This window comes from Lycorma delicatula, chromosome 8, assembly GCF_047948215.1.
Source record: "Lycorma delicatula isolate Av1 chromosome 8, ASM4794821v1, whole genome shotgun sequence".
NCBI lineage: Eukaryota > Metazoa > Arthropoda > Insecta > Hemiptera > Fulgoridae > Lycorma > Lycorma delicatula.
In genome coordinates, this window is record NC_134462.1 from 52,520,323 (window position 1) to 52,542,087 (window position 21,765).

At 26.7% G+C, this 21,765-nt stretch overlaps 1 protein-coding gene across 2 annotated transcripts in view; it reads right to left on the reverse strand.

The window, feature by feature from the left end:
* The window catches only part of LOC142328997 (uncharacterized), a 100,734-nt gene that overhangs the window by 23,169 nt on the left and 55,800 nt on the right, over positions 1 to 21,765 (reverse strand). For both annotated transcript variants that reach the window (XM_075373233.1, XM_075373232.1), the window contains exons 8-9: positions 14,496 to 14,627; positions 10,354 to 12,574 (exon numbers count right to left, since the gene is read on the reverse strand). In XM_075373233.1, coding sequence (XP_075229348.1) covers positions 10,354 to 12,574; positions 14,496 to 14,627 — 2,353 coding nt within the window. The remainder of the gene's footprint in view (positions 1 to 10,353; positions 12,575 to 14,495; positions 14,628 to 21,765) is intronic.

Below are 21,765 nucleotides of genomic sequence, written 5' to 3' on the forward strand. Positions count from 1 at the left end.
TTGTAATCGGAACAAATTCCAAAAAGTAGAGTATAATGAACTTAATTTATTTATAATAAGAACTTCATTACTACCATGTGAAGTACTATTTTATTGTTGTCAAATATAAATAGTTGCTAAAGTTTTTTATGAATTTACAAAATTAATACATGGGAAAGTGTATTAATTAAATGAGAATTATGAAAAAAAAAAACATCAAACATATAACATACAACAAACTTAAAAAGTTATAAACATATAAGAAACTGAATTTATTTAATTTTATAGAAAGTATAATTTGTCAAAAGAGACCTTTTAAGTTAACATTTTTAAACAGCAGAAGTCAAATTATCTAAAAATAGTTTTATATATAAAGAGATTAACATAACTATTGTATTATCATATTATCAACAACAAAAATTGACTTGTATACACATAATAACATAAATACTAACAATAGTGAAATGAGATTAATAAAATCAATTATGGGATGTTAACAGTTGATAGTTCTTAAGTGCAAGTAAAATCTATATGGAAGTGAATTAGCAGAAACCTAATATTCTAATCCCTAATAATTAAAAATGTAAAAACTAATAGTATTTTTATTCCCATACATTACTAAGATAAATATCCTACCACCATAATAAAGAAACTAAAAATTTTTATTTATAAAATGTTCAATATATTTCAGTTAATCAGGATGCCACCAATAAAACTTATTTATCATTGACAAACTTCCATAAAAAGCCTGCTTGAACCAAAGACTGTGTATTCCTATGTTGAAGAATATGAGCGAGGCAAGTAGTCTTAATAATACATACAATTTTAATTTTAATCACACAAGGGGTGTGGTGATTTGCCTTAAGTTCACTCATCAATGTGAAATTAAATGGATCACCTACCTAATCATCCATGATATAAATTTTAACTAAACTGGACTTTTTTTAACTATTAATTCCTACGTATATAACAAAACTATAACACTAGACTATCCTGAATCTCCCTCTCATAACAACATTCCGTAATATAATTCTGAAAGCAAAAGAAATAATCGTTTAAATATAATGATTTTTCATTTTAATTGGCTTGGCTGGATTATGGAAATACATAAAATTATGGATTACTTTATGAGTGCTTTATCAATTCAGAAATACTAAGAATAAGCTTTTTTGAAATAATATAAAATTGTTAGTTTTGTCTTATGGCCAACAAAATAAAATATTTAATTAAAAAACAAACCTCATAATAGGGCTGGCATACTGAGTAATGGGTCTACTGTATGAATTCCATATACAAAATCTCATTAAAAATGAAACAAAGATATCAATCAATATTTTTAAAACTAATAGATTTTTCTTGTAAAATTTATATACTAGTTATCTCATTTAAAAGTGCTCAATACTTTTACATTAAAAAAAAAAAAAAAATAGAAATAACAACATTTTAGCATGAGCCATTTGGCCTAAGCTCACAGAGATTTCCTCAGATATTTTTTCAAATTTGTCCCTTAGATTTTTTTTTTAAGGGCAAAATTTTTATGATAGTTTTTCAGCAGTAAGGGACTGCAGACTATAGGGGAAAATACCAAATGAAGGTATTAGACAGAATTTCAAGATTTTCAATTTAGAGGAAAGATGAAAGAATATAAGATAAACTGGTGTGGATAATATGTAGACAGATCAATTACCTTGCCTATCTTTAGAATGTCGGCCAGAAGGTCATAGCATCGGCCACCTAATAAGAATATAGTTTCTGAAGCAAGCAACATTGCCAGATCCTTGAAGTGAATCAATTTTTTTTTATAAGAGGAAGTTTTTAGCCAAAAAATACATTTTTGAAACTATATTTTAATTATTTGTATATTACAGTGTAACTACTAACTACTTAAGGAAAAATATTGTATTCTTCCTTACTTTTATTGACAGATACAATTTGATCTTGTTTAGTATTTTAAATTATAATTAAAGCCAGATCAGTTTTATTTTTATGAACTATGTTTTGAAATTGGCATTTGAAGTGAATTTTTGAAAATTTCAAATTCTCAAAGTTGTTAAATATGCATTCTTCCTTACTTTTATTGACAGATACAATTTGATCTTGTTTAGTATTTTAAATTATAATTAAAGCCACATCAGTTTTATTTTTATGAACTATGTTTTGAAATTGGCATTTGAAGTGAATTTTTGAAAATTTCAAATTCTCAAAGTTGTTAAATATGCTTTATAATTATTTTTCCTAAATTAATGTGAATTTTAATTTTTGAATATTTTGTAAATTGTTTGTAAAAAGCAAAATTCTCATAAATCTCCACCGATTTGTCAGCTCTTGCATACATACATAATTATTTTTTTATTTTCATAAGAGTATTGGCTTGTCTAAGCTCTATCTTTCTATTTTTCAATCTCATACTGAATATCAGTAATATAATTTATAATAAAATGTAAAAATTTAGAAAAAAAAAAGGGTTGATAAAAATTAAACGATTTGATGATTCCTTTCTTTTGTTATTTATTGTGCGGAGATAAAAACAACTTACCACATATTATTTAAAAAGGTAGCAAGCAAGTAATCAAAATTATCTACTTGTAAAAAAAAATTAACTTTTTAATCTAAGATAGCTTGTTCAAATGAACTCTTAAAAATTCAGTGATCAAAAGTAGTGTGTAATTCACAATCACTTGAGACACTGGTTATCAACATCCTGATATTCTGTATCAATAGTTCATGACTCCAAACATAAAAATTCAATATAATTATTTCTAATTGAATCTAAATGGTTTTATCACTAATGCACTTTGATTACTGGGGTTGAGTTAAAAGCATATGATGGTCAAACTGCAATTAGGCCATTAAAACTGGGATGCATAAAATAAAAAAACGAGGTCAAAATTTAATAATACTAAAGTAAAGTGTATGAATGAAGGCAGTTTACACAATAACTAAACGTACAAAGGCTATATATTTTAACTTCATAACCATAATGACCATAGGCAATATGATGCAGGTTGCACGTCACTAATAAAGTAAGTGAACAGCTGTTGAAAATGATAAAATCCATTTTAAGGAATAATAAGTTCCCATGTCAATTTACAAGGACTATCAATATTAAAGCGGTTTCCAGTTAACTTCCTAATAAAGATAAATATAATACTACTGAAATACAGATGATAATTATCCCCTAAGTAAAATTTGTACTCTATCACAGAATCTATCTGTAAAGAATGAACATGGTTACTACTCTCAGAGAATGTAATGCTAATAGGAACTTCTCACAATTGTAAGAAAGACTGCATCATTTAAAGCGACAAATTAACATTCTCCTTTGCATTAAAAAACAATACATTATGTATATATGGATTCAACTCAGCAGCCCCGAGGTAAAATTAAAATTTAACTTCCTTTCTTTATTATCAGAAATTGAAGAAGATTAGTAACAAATTTACCAAGTTTTTGCAAAATTACTAAGTTTTTTGTAGATATCTTTACTCCTCATAATTAATTATCAAAAAAGAAAATATAATTAATTACATAGAATTATACATAATAATAGGTAATAATTATCCATAGAAAAAACAATATAAACACTACAGAAAATAAATTCTTAATACACAAATATACAAGAAAAATAATTATAATATAAACTATAATAAAATGGAGAAGTAGTACTTACCCAATTTAATATAAGTAGAAAGTAAATTAAAAATTAAATTTAAAAAACAATCTCGTACAGTAACATATTATTATTTATCATCAACTTCATTTTTATTTTAATAAATGTGTCATGTAAATAATCATTTAAATCAGGTGCTTATGAAATTGTAAATTAACCATGTAAGAGCTTCCTTTATGTTACACAATAATTTATTATATTTATTGTAATTAATTAAAAAGATAAACAACAATATAGAATACAAAAATGCTGATTAAAAAGATATGAAGTTAAAATGAATTATTAAAAATTGAAATATATAATTATTATATAAAAATATACTGTATCAGTCAAAATATGGAATGATATATTAAGGCAAGACGAAATATAAATAGCAATATTTATAAAAATTGAGCATTATTAAAAATTTTAATAAAATAAAAAAAATAAATAAAATAAATTAATATAAGTTAAAAAAATTAAATTTAATAAAATATCATATGTATATATATTTTTTTCCATCTTGTTTTGAATCCTTTATAGACGCATTTATTTTGTAACAAAATCCATCTTCATAAGAAACTATGATGCAGCAGAGTATTCCAAAATATAATTTTTTAGTGCATTATTTCTTGAATAAATTCTTCATGTGTGTTCTCAAAAATATCCAATTCAGTAACGTGGTGAAAATTTTCAGTAATAAATATTATATGAATTAAACATTTTTATAAAAAAAAATAATAAATAATTATTTAAATTAACTGCAAAAAATATTTTAATAAAAAATATGATTAAAAAAATTTGTTTCTAAAACAAAGCTATTTTGTGGTTAATATTTAATAATTAGAACTGATATTTATTTTAGAAAAAAATTTACTTTAAAAAGAAAAAAATTATCCTTCATTTTCTTCTTGAATTAAATTTAATTATTAAAATTTTAATAAAATTAAAAGAAAAAAATAATATTTATACAAATGAAAAATGATATCTTGATTATCCAGCAGAATGATGACAGAAAATGTGATGTGTGCAGTTTTCCTCTTATTACATCTCTCCTCTCTTGATACATGCTTAGTAATGGGTTTATTGATGTACGCCAGTTAAATATTAGAACGTAATAATTAAAATGTAGATTCTGGTTGATAATGTCAAGTGGTTTAATTGTAATCAATTGTAGATGACAGCATGAAGTTCATTTACATGACATCTATTGTATATTTTTACACGAAGATATTCTAAAAAATCTTATTTGTCTTTAATAAAAACTAGATACACATACATGATAAAAAAATCTGGTTAGAGAATAGGAATTCGGATAAATATAGGCCGTTTAATTTGACTTACTTTGGCTTCACAAGAGATCTTTAACAATTATAATGAAATATCAATGTGCTCTTCTCTCATGAAAACATATCAGGTATAAAATGTTCTAAATAAAGATATTAAGAATGCAGTTATTTTATCAGCAAATAGCTATTTATAAAAATATAAACACATAGAAGGAAACATTTAACATATGTCCAAACACTGAACAGAAATCCATGTAAAAACATCAAACTACATGTAGACAAAGATTTAATATGGGAACCGATACATAAGAATTCCATTTTTTCTGTGTACATAAATCATAATTAATAACACTAGTTTATACAGATCAATAAATAAACTCTAAAAACCTTATAACATTAAAAACGAATAGATTTAAATAAAATTATAGAGATCAAAAACTGCATAAACAAAATAAATATTTAAATTTATAACAACAATTAGCAAAAAAAAGTTATAACTAAAAAGGAATATAGTCAGTTTGCAAGTTATTTAAAATCATAAATATTAATACTTTAAGGCCACCTACACAACAAACAATAATATTAATATTCTATAACTCATTTACTATTATTCACATTATACAGAGATACATTAAAAGGAATGACAATTATGTAAAAATATTAAGTAAATTCTGTGTTTCCATTAATAAACTTTTGAAGCGAATCCAGTCTTTAACTGTGTAACTTACTTGCTCTGCTTTATAATGGCTATGCATAGTGGTTTTTCAGTTTTAAATTTTGCCTGCAATTAAATCCTTTTAATTTTATTGAATATCACCATCAGTAAAAATTGCACCAAAAATCGTCAACCCTCATTAAGCTTTATCTTTTAACAGTCTTATAAAATTCCAAATGCTTAAATACTGTAATTTTTAAAAGCAATGAATAAAAATACTGAGGTAGCTTTTTTTAAAAGAAATTGTTTCATTCTCTAATGAGTATCTAAATGGATATAATCATTATTTATTTTAACTAAGTAATAAGAAGGATTATTAACAAGTTATTAAACAACTGACATTCAGTTTTATAAACGTTTATCATTAAAATTTAATTTACTTTTGGTAATGAAGTTTTAAGTTTTCTTTATACATATTAAACAGATTTCAAAATGAAACAAGAACAACACTGTTCTCATGTTGAAAAAAAAAATTAGGAAAAAATTCTGAATCAAACTCACCATTGAATAGTTGTTTCAAAAAATGCATACCAATCCACATAAAGTATAATAAATTAATAAAAGTAAAAAAAAAAGAAAAAGGAAAAGTTAAATGAAAACAGTTCAGTTCAATACAGTAAAATAAATCGGGTAATAATTAGTCTTATACTCTCTCATATTGTTGTACTTTCAATATATATCTTATAATACAAAACAATAACATAAAAATTTGTTAAAAAAGGAAATTTCTTTTTAAATAAATGACTTAAAAATTAATCACAGCCATTATTAATAATAATCAATTTTACATTTATAAACAAATTAAAATATACACAAATAATAATTACAAAGCAATAACCTCTCATACGGTAATGGAAATAAGTCAGATGTTTAAAAAAACCAAACAACATAAAATCAAAGACATAAAACAAAGATTCATACTTGAGCAAAGAGCAATTACTATTATTTTACAAAACACAACCTGAAATATGTGTTTTAATAGTGCATATACACATCAATAGATTAGATTCCTCCAGAAGATAAATGTCTGAACTGGTTACAAATGTGGAGGTCTCACTGCCTATGTGAAGCTTTGCGTTAATTTTAAAATTTTAAAATTTTTAGAAGTGACTTTATATTGAACAAATATACATTAAAATACTCACCTATGTATATGTATATAAATGATTATGCTAAAAATGAATGTACAGGAATATATATTGCAAATATAACTTATTTACAGTAAGGGACACAAATATAAAATATGCATACTAATTTCAAAATAATGCTCGAAAATGAGGCAGTGAAAAACACTGATGAAAACAGACTGTAAAACAGAACATGACTGACAATAATTATAAATATAGGAACGATCGAATTATTAATAACTGAAAAACAGCTAAATACCGTAATAAAATGAATTAATGTATAAATTAAGAAATAATATCACAATATATAATTAAGAGAAAAAACTGATGTTTATGAAAAAATACCAACTCGCAGTGATAAAATTAACAAATCATTAAAAAACAAAAATAACAAGCAATATGCTTATTCCATTATAATCATTATTATAAATTACAGATTAAAATTTTCTGCCAAATAAATATATTTTTACAATAGAATGCCGACTTTTGATCACAAGCTTCTTAATTTACTAAAAATTAATTAATCTTGGGTTGCATAAAGAAAAGGTTTATTTATTGTCATTTACTTGTATAATAGTACTACTAAAAATTACTTGAACTTCCCTTGATACAAATTCATATTTTCCATACGTTTAAGCAGAATTTTTGTACGACAAAACTGATATTTTGTGCATACAAAAATTCTGCTTAAACCACTTCACTTTCATGGTATTTTATACTTTTTGGTAGGAGTATTAATGTTTAGTAATATGATAGAAAAAAATTAACAAGCTATTTAAAAAAAAAACTAAGAAATCAAGTGTAAAATTAAATGGAATAACTACAAAATGTGGATTATAAAACTTTATTGTAAGTAATGTAATAAGAAACAAGAAGAAATGTTTGAAAAAAGAAATGTTACACTGAACTATTGAAGAAAATGACTCATGAAATAATCACACTGTAAAAAACAGATTTTAACAGAATGGATTAACATAAGGTTTGATTACCTTATGTAAGTATGTTATGTACTAACCAAGCACAAATTCTGCAAAAATGATATTTCAATATTTCAGAAGTTAAGGAAAGAATAAATAAATAATGTTCTACATCAAAAAAAGGTGATTTAATTGATTTAAAAATGTAAAAATATAGAATATACAAGTACTAATGAAGTTGCAAGTGTAAATATTTAGATAGTTGAAGACTAACTTAACATTTTAAGTAATATAAGAACACGAATACTCAGTTTATTTGATATTCTGTTTCAATGAAATAGATTTTAATTGGAAATGAATGCCAATACAAAATTAAAGAAGAAAAAATTACAATGGGTTTCAATAAAAAATGTACAACTGAGCTTTTATGAGCATAAAAATTGATTTTTTATTATAATACTTTCAGTTTAAAAAAAATTTACTGAATGATCTTCCTGGAGAAATATAATTATATATTACTAAATAGCTTGATTTACAACCATCCCACCCTGTAAGGGGAAGACACCCACCTTGTGATGTTACTGGTTGCAACACCACCCCCTCTGTTCCAAGCCCTAAGGGGCTTTACCAGAGGTTTGATTTACAACCACTAGACAACAATTAATTAGAGTTGGTAAAGAGAGGATATATAAATATCTTTACTTAATATATAAATATTCACTACATTGTAACTCTGTAGATAATATTTCAGCCGAAAAAAAAATTATTAATATTACATAGATGGTCCAACATACAGCATTCATAATCAAATATTTAATAAGAGCAGAAATACAATCATATTATAATAATATGAAAGTTAATAAAACTTACTGAAAAATTTAAAATAATTAGCTACAAAAAACAATGAAACTAAATTAAGGGAGAAAAATTCAAATTTATTACTTCAAAAAACACTTAAGAAAAAACTTAAAAAGAAAGTGATGAAATCTAGAATATTTAAAACAGAAATATATAATGTAAAAACCAATCAGATATAACAAAAAAAAACTTGTAGGTGTAGAAATTTACTTAAAAATGATCAAGTTAATAAAGGATAAAATAATAAAAGAATTCTTGTTTGTAACTAGAGAACTATCATATTAAAGATAGACAGCTATTAGAATATAATTTAAAAAACAAAATATAATTAACACAAAAAGTAAAAACTGTGACAAGAAGCAACACAGATGTTAAGACATATAATTAATAAAAAAATACACAAATACACCCATCTCACTCCAACCATTCCATTTTACAGTATGAGAGGATACAAAAGTTTCAATTTGTTCCTACATTAATGAAAATGTATCTACTTGTATGCGTACAAAAAAAAAGTTAGTTCTTGAGATAGCAAATTTCAAAAAATTATTTACAATTTATTATGTCTGACTGTTTTGCTGCAGAAAAAGAGGTTGACCTAATAACCGTACTCGACTATCATTATGAAGATTTCCATTTTGATACCCGTTATAATTACAATAATTCGTGTAATCACAATACCTACATAAACTACTATCGCAGCATGCTAAATTATTTTGTATATTAATGTTACAATTATTATTATTATTACATAATAATTGTAACTGAGTTGTATTTTTTTTATTGCGTTTTTTAGAATTAATTTTATTTTTTTGAGAATTATTACTTAATTTTGGTTGACTATTATTATTATTATTATTATTATTATTAATTATAAATTTTTGCTGATAAGGATATTCAATAACAGGAGGTAATGAATGCTTCATTCGCTGGTGTTGCAGCGACGGCAATACTTGTTTTGATGCTTTATATTTTAAAGCTTCTTCTTCAACAGATAAATTTGGTAACGTTATAGCACCTACTGCACCTTTACAACAATCCGAATCTAACCACGGTTGATGTAGTTTTTGTTTGTTTATAATTATTTCATTATTATTAATACTACTCTTAACAGGATATTTTTCTGAAATATTCATTATCCCTACTGAATTTTCATCGAGAAAATTATCATTTTTATTAGTTATATTTTGTGAGACATTATCTAATTCAAGTTGCGCAATACTGATCATCGGAGTACAAGGATACGATATACAACCGTCTGATGTTTTAAAAATAATTTGTTCTTCATCATTACAAATAGCAGAAGGAAGAAATTTTTTCCTTTTTTTCAAAGGAAGATTACTTGTATGACCAGTAATATTTTTATTATTGATACCAATACTGGATTGTAATTCCAATTCTGAAATTTTATCTGCTGATGAATCACTAGATAAAGACTTTTCAATATCACGCAGCAAATTTTCATTTTCCTTTAAAACATCATTATAATTTTTCAAACGTAAATTACGATATTGACTCAGTCTATTGTAATTTGCCAACAAAACTGAATGATTTGCACGACATAATTTACAATTACATCTTAATTCATTACCAATTTTACCATCACTAGAATTGCAATTATTATTGTTGTTATTATTAATACTATGATCAACAGGAGATGACTGTAATGATGAATAAAAGTATGGTAATGGAACGGCTGAAGAAGGTGGGATACTTTCTGATAGGTAAAATGAACGGAATCTCTCTTGCGATGTGTAGGAACTGTAATCGTGCTGTAGCGTTCTATTATGTAAACTTTTCTGATTCATTTTAAACATACCTCTACTTGATGTTGTGCTCAGCGAAGAACGCGACTCCTTTGAATCACTGGTTCCCTTACTACCACTATTATTATTATTACTACTACTATTACCCGCACTATTATTGTCAACACAACTACTAGAAGACGCAGTCTCAATTGATTTTATTGGCTCATCTTCCTTGTCTTTTCTAACTCTTGTTTCCCGGCTGTTATTAAATGTAAGATCCTCTTGAAGTTGTGGCTGCTTACGTACAGGCTGCTCTGATTCTTTAAGTGACACAGCTCTTCTTTTAACACCTTTTTTATTATTATTGTTGTTAGCAACATCTGATGAAAGTGCCTTCATACTTGACTGATGTAACTCTATATCTGATCGTGATAAAGATACAAAAAGAGAACTTGTTTGTGTTTCAATAATTTTTGATGTAGTTGGTGATGAAGCTGGAGGTGATGTTACTGGTATATTATCAGTGTTATTACTAGTATCAGGGCTACTTTCACAATTGCCTGGTGTATGAGGTTCACTGTCTGATACACATGTTTGAACATCCATATGTGTTGAAGAATGCTCTTCAGATGATGAACAGTCCAGATTAGGCTGTGTTTTACCACTGTATGTGATTTTGCCATCCCTAACGTCAGTACTACTACCAAAAGATGACCGTGTTGGTACAGAATCTCTTTCTCTGTCTTCTGAAGGAACACCATCATCATATATTCCAAAAAATGTATCACCACTTCCCGAAATAATGTCTTCTTCACCATTACTGACCATAATAATATTATCACATGGTTCAACAACATCTAGTTCATAACTAGGATATGCATAAATTTCATCCTGTGAAGTCCACTGCTGCATTAAATCAGTAAGGAATTCTTCACCACCTAATTCATTAGTTTGAGTCGGATACACAATACTGTACGTGTCTTGAGTCAAAGTGGAAGCTAAGGGAATTTCAAAATTTTCACTTTCTGTATCCTCGGTTTTAATGACTGAAGTAGTAGCATCTGAAATTTCAGATCTGGTCAATGCAGGTACTTCAAAAACCTTTTCAATGATACAATCTGAACTGTTTGAATCGTCATTCATGGGTAAAGAATTGGGCAAATTAGATGGATCGGCTAGTGCAACATTACTTTCATCAACTTCTTGTGCGATAGGTAAAGGCAAATCACTTTTATTTTCTTCTTGATGCAAAGGTGTGACACCAGCAGCATCATCTTCAGTATCTTTCTTATTCTGAGTAGTTACAGGAAAACCACAGAATGAGACTTCATTGTCATTAGTATCTTCTGATTTATCTAACAATACATTATTATCCCCTGTTATCTCAGTGCTCTGTACCATATTGGTATTTTCAGTTTCATCCACAGCTACTGCGACTGTATTTTCATTAGTTACTTCATTTTCCTTGTTCTCGTCTAAGGTTAATCTATTAGAAAAAGAAAGATTACTATCTTCATTCTTTTTAGACACTTCGTCTTCATTATCTTCCTTGTCCTTATCTGATGTTATTCTGTCAGCAACTGTAACATCACTGGCTTCATCTTGTTTGGATATTTCATCCTTACTATCTTCCTTATCCCTATCTTCATCTAATGTCAATCTATTAGTAAAAGAAAGATCACCGCTTGTGATTTCCTTTTCTGGACTCTGATGTTCTTCCTTTAAAGTAATAGCACTCACAGTTGATTTATTGTCATCTTCATCGTCAGCTTCATCATCCTCTTCTTCTTCATTATCATCATCTTCATTACCTGTAACTTCTGGTAATAATTTATTTTTCTTCTCTATGCTTTTATTATCACTTAATTTATTTTGTCCGACTTTCTTAATTACATCTAAATTATCATCTAACACTGTAAGGGTTGATGTCCTATGTAACATATCTTCATTAATGTTTTTACTTAGTTTATTAAATGCATCGTTGACTTCTTTATTGAATTTATTTTTCTCTTTATTAAATGGACTAGAAGATAATTTATTAAGTTTATTTAGTTTTTTATTCTTATTTTTCTTAGTTGAATCACAAGAACTTAATTTTATTTCCTTATTTTTTAATTTCTTTTTTGACAGTTTCTTAGACAACACATCACTAGATTTCCTTTTCTTTACACTAGAATTTTGTCTAATTTTATCTTCACTACACCCGAGCACATGATCAGACATTACATCAGTTGATGCTGAATTAGACATCATACTATATAATTCATCCAACAATGATTTGCTGCCTTTCACCTAAACAAAAAATAAACATTATACAATAATAACATAACAATAAAGTATAAAAGCAAGAAGAAAAAATAAATGATTGATACAACTAATCTTAAGAATTTATAACTTAATTTTTATATTAAAATAAATAATTTTTACATTCAAAGAAGTTACAAATGGTAGCTCATTACACTTAATTTCTTGATAAAAAATATAAATCAAGCAAAAAATGATTAAAAATTTTTTCTAAGCTAATGGAAGTTGTTTTAAAAAGCAATATAATTAGAAAATATTCTTCACAGAGTAATTATAAATGATTAAGAATGAAATAAAATTCATTTGAATAATTTTATTATAAAAAAAAATTAAAAAATATCTCAACTGAGTAAGGGTTTTTAATTCCAGAAGTTTTTCCATGGTCGGAATAGACAATTCTCAATAAATAAGATTTCTCTAAATTTAAAGTAAACTTATAACACCAGTAGTATATCAGAGATAATGTACTTAAGTGAAATTATTCCAAGATAACTCATTTGGTTGATAATGTCTAGTAGAGTAGTTGAAAAAGCATTTACACAGGTTTTATCTAGGAAATATGACAGAGAAGCATGATCATCATGTGTGCTTTATCAAAGTAGTCATTTTCAATAGTAATATACTCTTATTGAAAACATTTTAGCTTTAAAAAGCTACCTAGAAAATTACATAATAAGTAAATTTAAACAAAGTGACAGTTTACTTTTGAAAATTGGTTGACAAATAACAGTTACTACAAAAAATTGATGATATAATTTTTAGCCAAATTTCATCACCATCTATTACAACCACACAACTGTAATAAAAGTTGTAATAAAATTGTTATATCACAATTGCACTGAGTATGATATTATGTTAGTAACAGTAATCCCATTTTTAGTTTACTAATTTTTTTATTTTTATTTTCATTGTTATTGTATTTTTTCAGTTTTTGAAAATGGAAGTTTATTTTCACATTGAAACAGCAGGCATGCATCTCATGTATCAACTTAAGACTGCAATCAAGCTAAATTGCCGTGTATATGAAAAACATTTTCCTAATCCCCTTAAAACTGATGACTAATCTGCAACTTTTAAGCACAATCATTTTTACTGATGAAAGCCAGATTCAACTAAAATGAAATCATCAATTTTCGCAACAGCTGGTACAAGAAAATCTCATTCATAATGAAGTAAAGTTACAGCAATCATTTTCAATAAATATTTGCATTCACATCATCAGTGACTCACTGATTGGTCCATGTTTCCTGTCAACATTAGAATGGCAAGAATTATCACCATTTCCTAGAAAGCTTCCGACCAAATTATTTGGATAAGTTCTTATTGGAACTAGGTATAACACACGGTTCACATAGGAGATGCCTCAAAGGACTTCCAATACTTACCCAATACCCAATTAGCAGGGTCTGCCAATACTTACCCGATTACTTCCCTGAAAGATAAGTGAATTAGTCGTACAGGACTAATCCACCTTATTACACAACAGTAGCTTGGATAATCAGATCACCTGATCTAAACCCAAACCTGATTATAAATAATTTCTATCTTTGGGAACAACTAAAAATGCTTTTCAGTTGCCAGTTTTGCAGATAAGTATACCAAAACCTGATATGTACACAAAAGTGACACAAATATCAATATAGTATTCACATATGTATATGCTGACCAAATGTGAGTGATAATTTGTTTACTTCTTGGTATCATATTTGATGATATGAAGTACTGATCAATTTTTAATATATACATAATTAAAAGAAGGAAACTTTTTTTGAGGAAATAACCTTCACTGGTGCTTAGTTTACTGCTATACCACAGATCTCAGTAGGACTGCAGAATAAACTTCCTACTTAATGGTTTCAACAAAACTTAACATACTTAATTTCTAAAATACTTCATTACATAAACAGACCTCATCAACAGGAGAGTTGTTAAACCTTGAAGAATCTACAATATCTTCTATAAAAAATCTGTCCAAATCTGGGGAGAAGTTAGGCACTAGGTCATCAGCAACATTAGGATCCTGGCTGACCTTCAAAAATGCCTAAAATCAAATATTATACAGTCACATATATTCAAAACCTTCTATTTTTGTTAACATATATACACTCATGAATATAATTAGCATATCTACTCTAAGGCAGGGAATTTTCTGTAAACTTTGGTTTAGTTAGTTAAAAGCTGTTAATATTATATTAATTATCAAGGTACTACTAAAAATATATAAAACCTAAGTTAAGTATACAAAATGTTATATAAACATAATGAATAATGCAGTACATAACCCACTTTTAATGTTATTTTACAACCATTTATATTACTAAATGCTCAGTTAGTTCAAGTACTGCAAGTTGACAATGGATTCTCACTAAGTATACTGCATTACACAACTTTACTTTGAGTCACTTCATTGCTCCTTAATAAGTTTTATTTTAACTCATTCTGAAATCACTTATACAAATACTGAAGAGAAACAATTCAATGGCTTGGATCAGAACTGTGTGAAGTCCAAAAAACTATTTTTTTCAGGAGAGCTCAATTGGGTTACTTCTGTATGAAGAAGTTAGTATTTTTTTTTTTTTTTTTTTTTTTTTTTTTTAGAAAAATAGCTTCTTTTTTTAATATTGGACATAGAATAGTTCTGCACTCAAAAGGTATGCACCCAAGAATATTACATAGAATATCTCAAAATTGAAAATTCTGGAATTAGCAGAGTTCTGATCCAAGCCAACGAATTAACAGTAATATGATTAATAAAATCTAGACGAAAGATGATATTTTTTGCATAATGTAACAAGGACTGAAACTGTCCATAATCTGATATCCCATGCTTTGGACAGCATGCATCCCTAAAATTATGAAATATATGCTGTTAAGCTTGTTTCATCATAAGCATAATTTCATCATACTCAATATATAAATATATATACAGATATTCTACATGAAATCTAAACCACCAAAACACAGTAAATAGATAAGTTAAACTTACCATATTAATTCCAAGAATTGGTTTTTGCAGGATCCCACACCTTCAGCTGGCATTTAATTTTATAATTACATTGAAACTGGAGAACAGTAACAATTTCAACAAATTCAAAATTATAAAAACTATTTATTTTAATGCAATTATAGAATTAAATACCAATTGAAGATGTGGGATCCTGTGAAAATCGATTCTTAGAATTAATATGCTAAAATTATCTAATCTGGGGTTTTCAGGTCTCTGAATGTGAATGAAATATTGATGATACTAGAAGAAGATGATTCTTATTCCTCCTGTTGAATCTATATTCATTGAACAACCTGATCCTACCGAACATTCAGATGATGGTGGACTGATAAATAACTTGCTGCAGCTGAATTAGTTTTTTCTGATTTGTGAAGAATTGGAGCTGATGAGTCTATTGGCTATGTACTTGACAACATATCTGTCAGTCAACAGCATAGTAATCAATCAGATAGCCCTTCTTGAACAAGTTATAATCATGACTTGAATGTCGTATTGCTTTAATGTCCCGTTTTCCTAGTAGGCCTAAAGCACCACCACGTAAAAAACAAAAAATTGTTTCAAGAACATGGATAAACAATGATATATCAGGGCACAACAAAGTTTTTCTGCAAAGCAATTATACAAAATATTGTGAAATGTCTTTATTTGATATTTAAAAATTTTTTTTGATGATGAGGTCCTAAATGTGTTTGTAACTGAGACTAACCATTACATCCTTTTCACAAATAACTAAAATCCTTTAATCACCAAGAAGGAATAAAAGTATTTCTTGGTATATTAATCGTGTCTGGCTGCAATATATTGCCAGGAAAACATTGATATTGAGAAACGAGTTCTGATATGAGAAATGAACTTGTGTACAGGGTCAATGAGAAGAGATCGGTTTCTGTCAATAAATCAGTTTATTCACTCTGTAAACAATGTTGACTTTGATGCAAATAACAAAATGTAGAAACGTTGCCCTCTTGTAAATCTTTTAAAAAGAAAGTTTCCACTCAATCATTAGCCGATGATGAGGTCATGATAGAATACTTCGCCAAGCATGGTTGCAAATAGTGTTTGAGGGGAAAACATATTCATTTTGGGTATAAACTATGGTGGCTTAATTTTCCAAATGGGGGTACCTCTGTAACTTCAAAATATATCAGGGGAAATCAACTGTTGGCAATGGCGAACATGAAACTTTGTATGAAAAAGCAGTTTCACAGATAATTACAATGATAGATGAATTTCCCAAAGACAAAAAGTACTTGCCATATTACTTTTATTCTTTTTACGGGAATGAATTGACTGAACACACTGAAATACAGAGGTTATACTGCAACAGGTATTATAATGGAAAATAGCATCCCTAAAAACTGCCCATTGCCATTCAATAATTTGTTAACAAAAAATCTAGATATTATACGCATTGTAAAACAGAGACTAAAAATACAATAACTTAAATGGAAAGACAATAATAATATTGTGAGTATTACTTCTAATAATCATGGCATAAATCCAGTTGGAATAGTTGAGTGATCTCACTGCCAAAAAAAAAAGAAATTCAAGTCAGTGGCCAAATCTGATCTCACGATTACGTAAAAAATATGAGGAGTGACACCATGAATGAAAGACTGAATAATTACGTATTGAGGTTTGTGGCAAGAAGTGATAGTGACCAATCTTTACATATCTTATCGATGTGTCAATTGTAAATGCCTGGATTCTCATGAAGGGAATCATAAGTAACATATGCCAGTTGGAATTCAGAAAAGCTATAGCAAATAAATATCTAGATTTATGCAGTGGGGAATACACCATCATGCTCAAGTGCTAATTCACATAGGTAATTACACAATTTTTCTAAAAAATAAAAAAAATATAAATGTAAATTGCATTGCATTTATGGTTTTTCAAAATTTAATTTTGTTTTTTGTTTTTGTAGAAACTTTGATGCTGCTCGGTTCAATAATGTAGCTCAAATGGTAAAAGTATCATACAAAATAAAAAGAAGAAAATGTGCCCTTTCTTCTTGTAGTAGTCAAACTAAAAATGAATGCATCAAATTTAAAGTGGGTTTCACAAATTTAAAATGCTTGTTTCATACCTTATCATCAAAAGTAATTTTGATTTATAAATGTAAACACTGCAAAAATATAATAATTATATTATCTTGTTACGATATGAAAGAATTAAAAAATTGTAATAAAATTTTAATAAATCATTTTTGTTTTACAATTTAAAAAAATTGACTTGTGATTTCTAAAGCTAAAATATGTTGGCCAATAATCATAACGCATCTTTACATTATAAAACACATGCAAATGCAGAACAAAATATAATAAAAAATATGATGATAATGAAAAAATATTCCACTTGAGAGTTATATACTTGATTCTAATGAAAAAACTGAGAATACCTAGAGGTGCCATACAACAATTGCTGCTTGTGCCCAGCAAGGCAGTGTAAGCGCTTAGCAATGCCAAGTGGCACCTGCTGAATTTTCATGCTAATTTTTCCATATGGCTTCAATAAATAGTATAATGACCATTTTTGAAGTGTAAAGGACATAAAAAAAGGTTACTTATAATTTAAAAAAATAATGTGTAACAAAAAATTAATTCAGGTGTTAACGGGTTACCACAGTGATCTTATGTTAATGAATTATTCAAATTTTCAAAAAAAAATAAAATTTATATATATATATATATATATATATATATAAAACTGAAATAAATAATGGTATCAAACATAAATTTCTTATTTATAAAATGCTTATTTACCAATCACTACATTTTACATTTACTTCTTTAGAAAGCTCTATTGAAATTTTCTACTGCTTTAAGTAACGTTGAAGCAGATCCATGGAGAGTGCCTTCAAAACGTTTCAGTTTTGTTTCTTCTTATTTGGTTGAAAATCAGTACTATTTTTGATTTTTGGAAACAGAATAATATCATCACAGACTGTAAAATCAGGAGATGATAAGGAAATTTTAAAATTAGAATCTTTTGTCACCAAAAACTGTTCGCAATTGTTAATGTACTTTTGTATTGATTTTCCTCATAAATAATTTTCTTACTTTCTTTCCCTAAATATATTAAAATTGCTGCTAAGACATCAATCTCTTATAATTCTTGATCTTTAAAACATTTTCAGTTAGTTTTTTGTTTCAATGCCTGGGTGACATGCAAATTCTGATCTTAATTAAATAGCTTGTATCAATCAAAACTTGTATTTATGTGATAATCATCTCACAAGATGATGAGGAAGAATTAATTTATTGATGACTAGAATAATATTAATGACTAAAGTGCATTATTCCTAGGGTATACATAAATAGTTAATCTACATAGATAGATTAATGCAAAAACTGAAATGTCTTCCCATCCTCAATTTCACTAGAAAATATTCAGTTCATAAAGTTTAAAATTACACAGTAAAAATTATCATCAAAATAGTCATAAAAATCGGTTAATAAAAAGCGTGTTTGTGGCTTTTAACTATATTATCAGGAAAAACTATTGTAATGATAAAAAGGTAAATTAAAAATGTCAATATATCTGTGTCACGTAAAACTAGAAAAAACATACATTAATTATAACGTTCTTAAACATGGTTTCCACTGACATATTTTAATAATAAAAAATTAAAAATTTTTTAGCCACCTTACCGGCAAAAGAGATATATGTTCTCAAGATCTTCCAGTTTTTTCAAACAATCATCAGAAGATTAAAAATATTACGTCAAAAATTAAAATGACAACAGTCATGACTAGAGACCGGATTATATCCAACATAAAAAGCTTGAAATATGCATGAAAAGTGTCAAAATATGCAACTTAAGTAATAAAAAATAGTAATTTTTAGTTTTTTTATTTCAAAATCAGCATACAAATTAGTAAGTGGTTGAATAACATATCGATAAATTCGATAATTATTTAACATTTTGGTACTTTTTTAAACATAAACAATCAGAGATACTGTTCAGCGGCTGCTAAGTGCACTCTAAGAGCCTTGCGGCTAATAGATTTGGCCAGCTAAAACACAAGATTTCATTTATTAACTAGGTGCCCTACTGAAAAATATTGTAAATATAGTGAAAATATGCAAATTCAAATGCATATAATCCGATCTCTAGTCATGACTGTTTCAATATCAACAGTATACTGAAGACAATATAGTGAATTCTAGTAGAATAAAATATAATTAAAGGAAACCGTGTTACCAAATATGATATTTTAGTTGTTAATGATTATTATCTATTTATATTTGTGTTTAGGACATATATAATTAATTATCTTCTTTAACAAATTTTTGTTCATTAATTACATTTTTATGGTTACTATATATATGTGAAATTTTTCTAAGCTATGTGTATTAAAATAATTATAGGAAATATCTAAAATTTTTATAAAAGTATTTTGATTGTATGTATGACCATTAAGATATGTTTAGCAAAATTAGAATTTTCAGGTTTGTTATTTTTAATGTGTTCTTTTGCATATGGAAAATTTATAGTTGGTCATACAGATATCTATCATACTACAATCTTTACAATTTAAGACTATATACACCTTGTTTATTAAAGTTGGAATCATTAATATTTAATGTTTTATTATAATTATTATTAATATATTTAATTAATTTATTATTTGTAGTATACACCAGTAAAATTTTTACAAAATTTTTTTTGTAAAATTTTTCAATCTTTTACTATATGGCATGTATACAATTTTTATAAATATTTTTTCAGTTTTTTCTGGTAATTATATATTGTTTATAATATTAATCTCTTCTTCTTTTTGATTATTTATTTAATTGATATTATATGCTAAAAATAGGAATTTAATAATCTAAGCAATAATAAGCTTCCTTAGTCCTAAATATTCTGCATGTTGTACAATCATTTGAATGACGAACCCTTACAACTCGAAATATAGAAGACTATAATATTTACCTGAATTACATCTTATTTCCAAAATAAATAATAGCATACTGGTCACTGCCAAATCTTTGTCTTTGAAAATAAAACTATCATGCAAGAACTGTATTTTCATAGATTAATAAAATGCTTTTTCTGATTAAACTTTTATGTTTACTGAACTTCTTTTATAAAAAATATCATTTATAAAATAATAATATTTTTTATTTATTTATAAAATTTATATATATATTTAACTCATCACATATGTAATCAAATGTCTAAACCAGTAACAATTCACTGTCTGGATGATGAAATAACCAATCCAAGACATATCACAGAATGTGTAAAGTGTAAAAATATTGTTTAACTCTTTGTAACCAGTGACAGTAGATTTTATATGTAAGGTTGAATGAACCTGTGTCTGTAGCTTCTTTGAGATTATCTGAACTCATATTTTAGAAAGTAGATTTAAAATTCAATTGCTACTTGTTAAAAATAATGCATCTACCTTAATCCTTAACAAGTTGTATGAAATTGGAAAGAGATGTACATCACAATCAAAACTAGCATACCCTTTATAAATAACAAACTTGCTTGTTTCCCTTCTTCACCAAAATAGACACCTGACTTGCTGACTCACAGAAAAGCAGTGATACCTTCACAGCGAGTAGAAACATTAATATCTAATGAGAATCATAGTCATTTGTTACCATAGTTAGAGAAAACAACTCTAACTAATTAAGTTTAAATAATTTTTTATTACTGAGAAAAATTTTCACAGATTTCAGCAGCTTTCTGAAATCTTCAATTCTGAAAAGGTATAGGTATAATAGAAATTGTCCTAACTATTTTGCAGGGACTTTTTGCCATTTTTATTTTTTACTGCTTCATAGAATTTGTTTTAATTTACTAAATAGATAATTTTCCTTACACATAAAAATATGGACTTATCTGAACAGGAAGATTAATTAAAACAACACAAGATTATTAATAATACACCAATAAATGTAAAACAGCTACTTGAAATCCTGGAACACCTTTATGATATGATTTCTGTCATAAACCCAATGGAAGACTTTATGTGACAAAATACAAGTGTGAACAATGAGTAACCAACAGCTAAGCGGATGGGTAGATAAAAGAGTGAAATAAAACTATGCAAATGTTAGCAATTAAGCTTAAATATTCAAGGAATATTTAAAAAAAAGCCCCCCCCAAACATTTTAATGCTGGAGGAAAAGGGACAGTCTAAAAATATATGAGAAT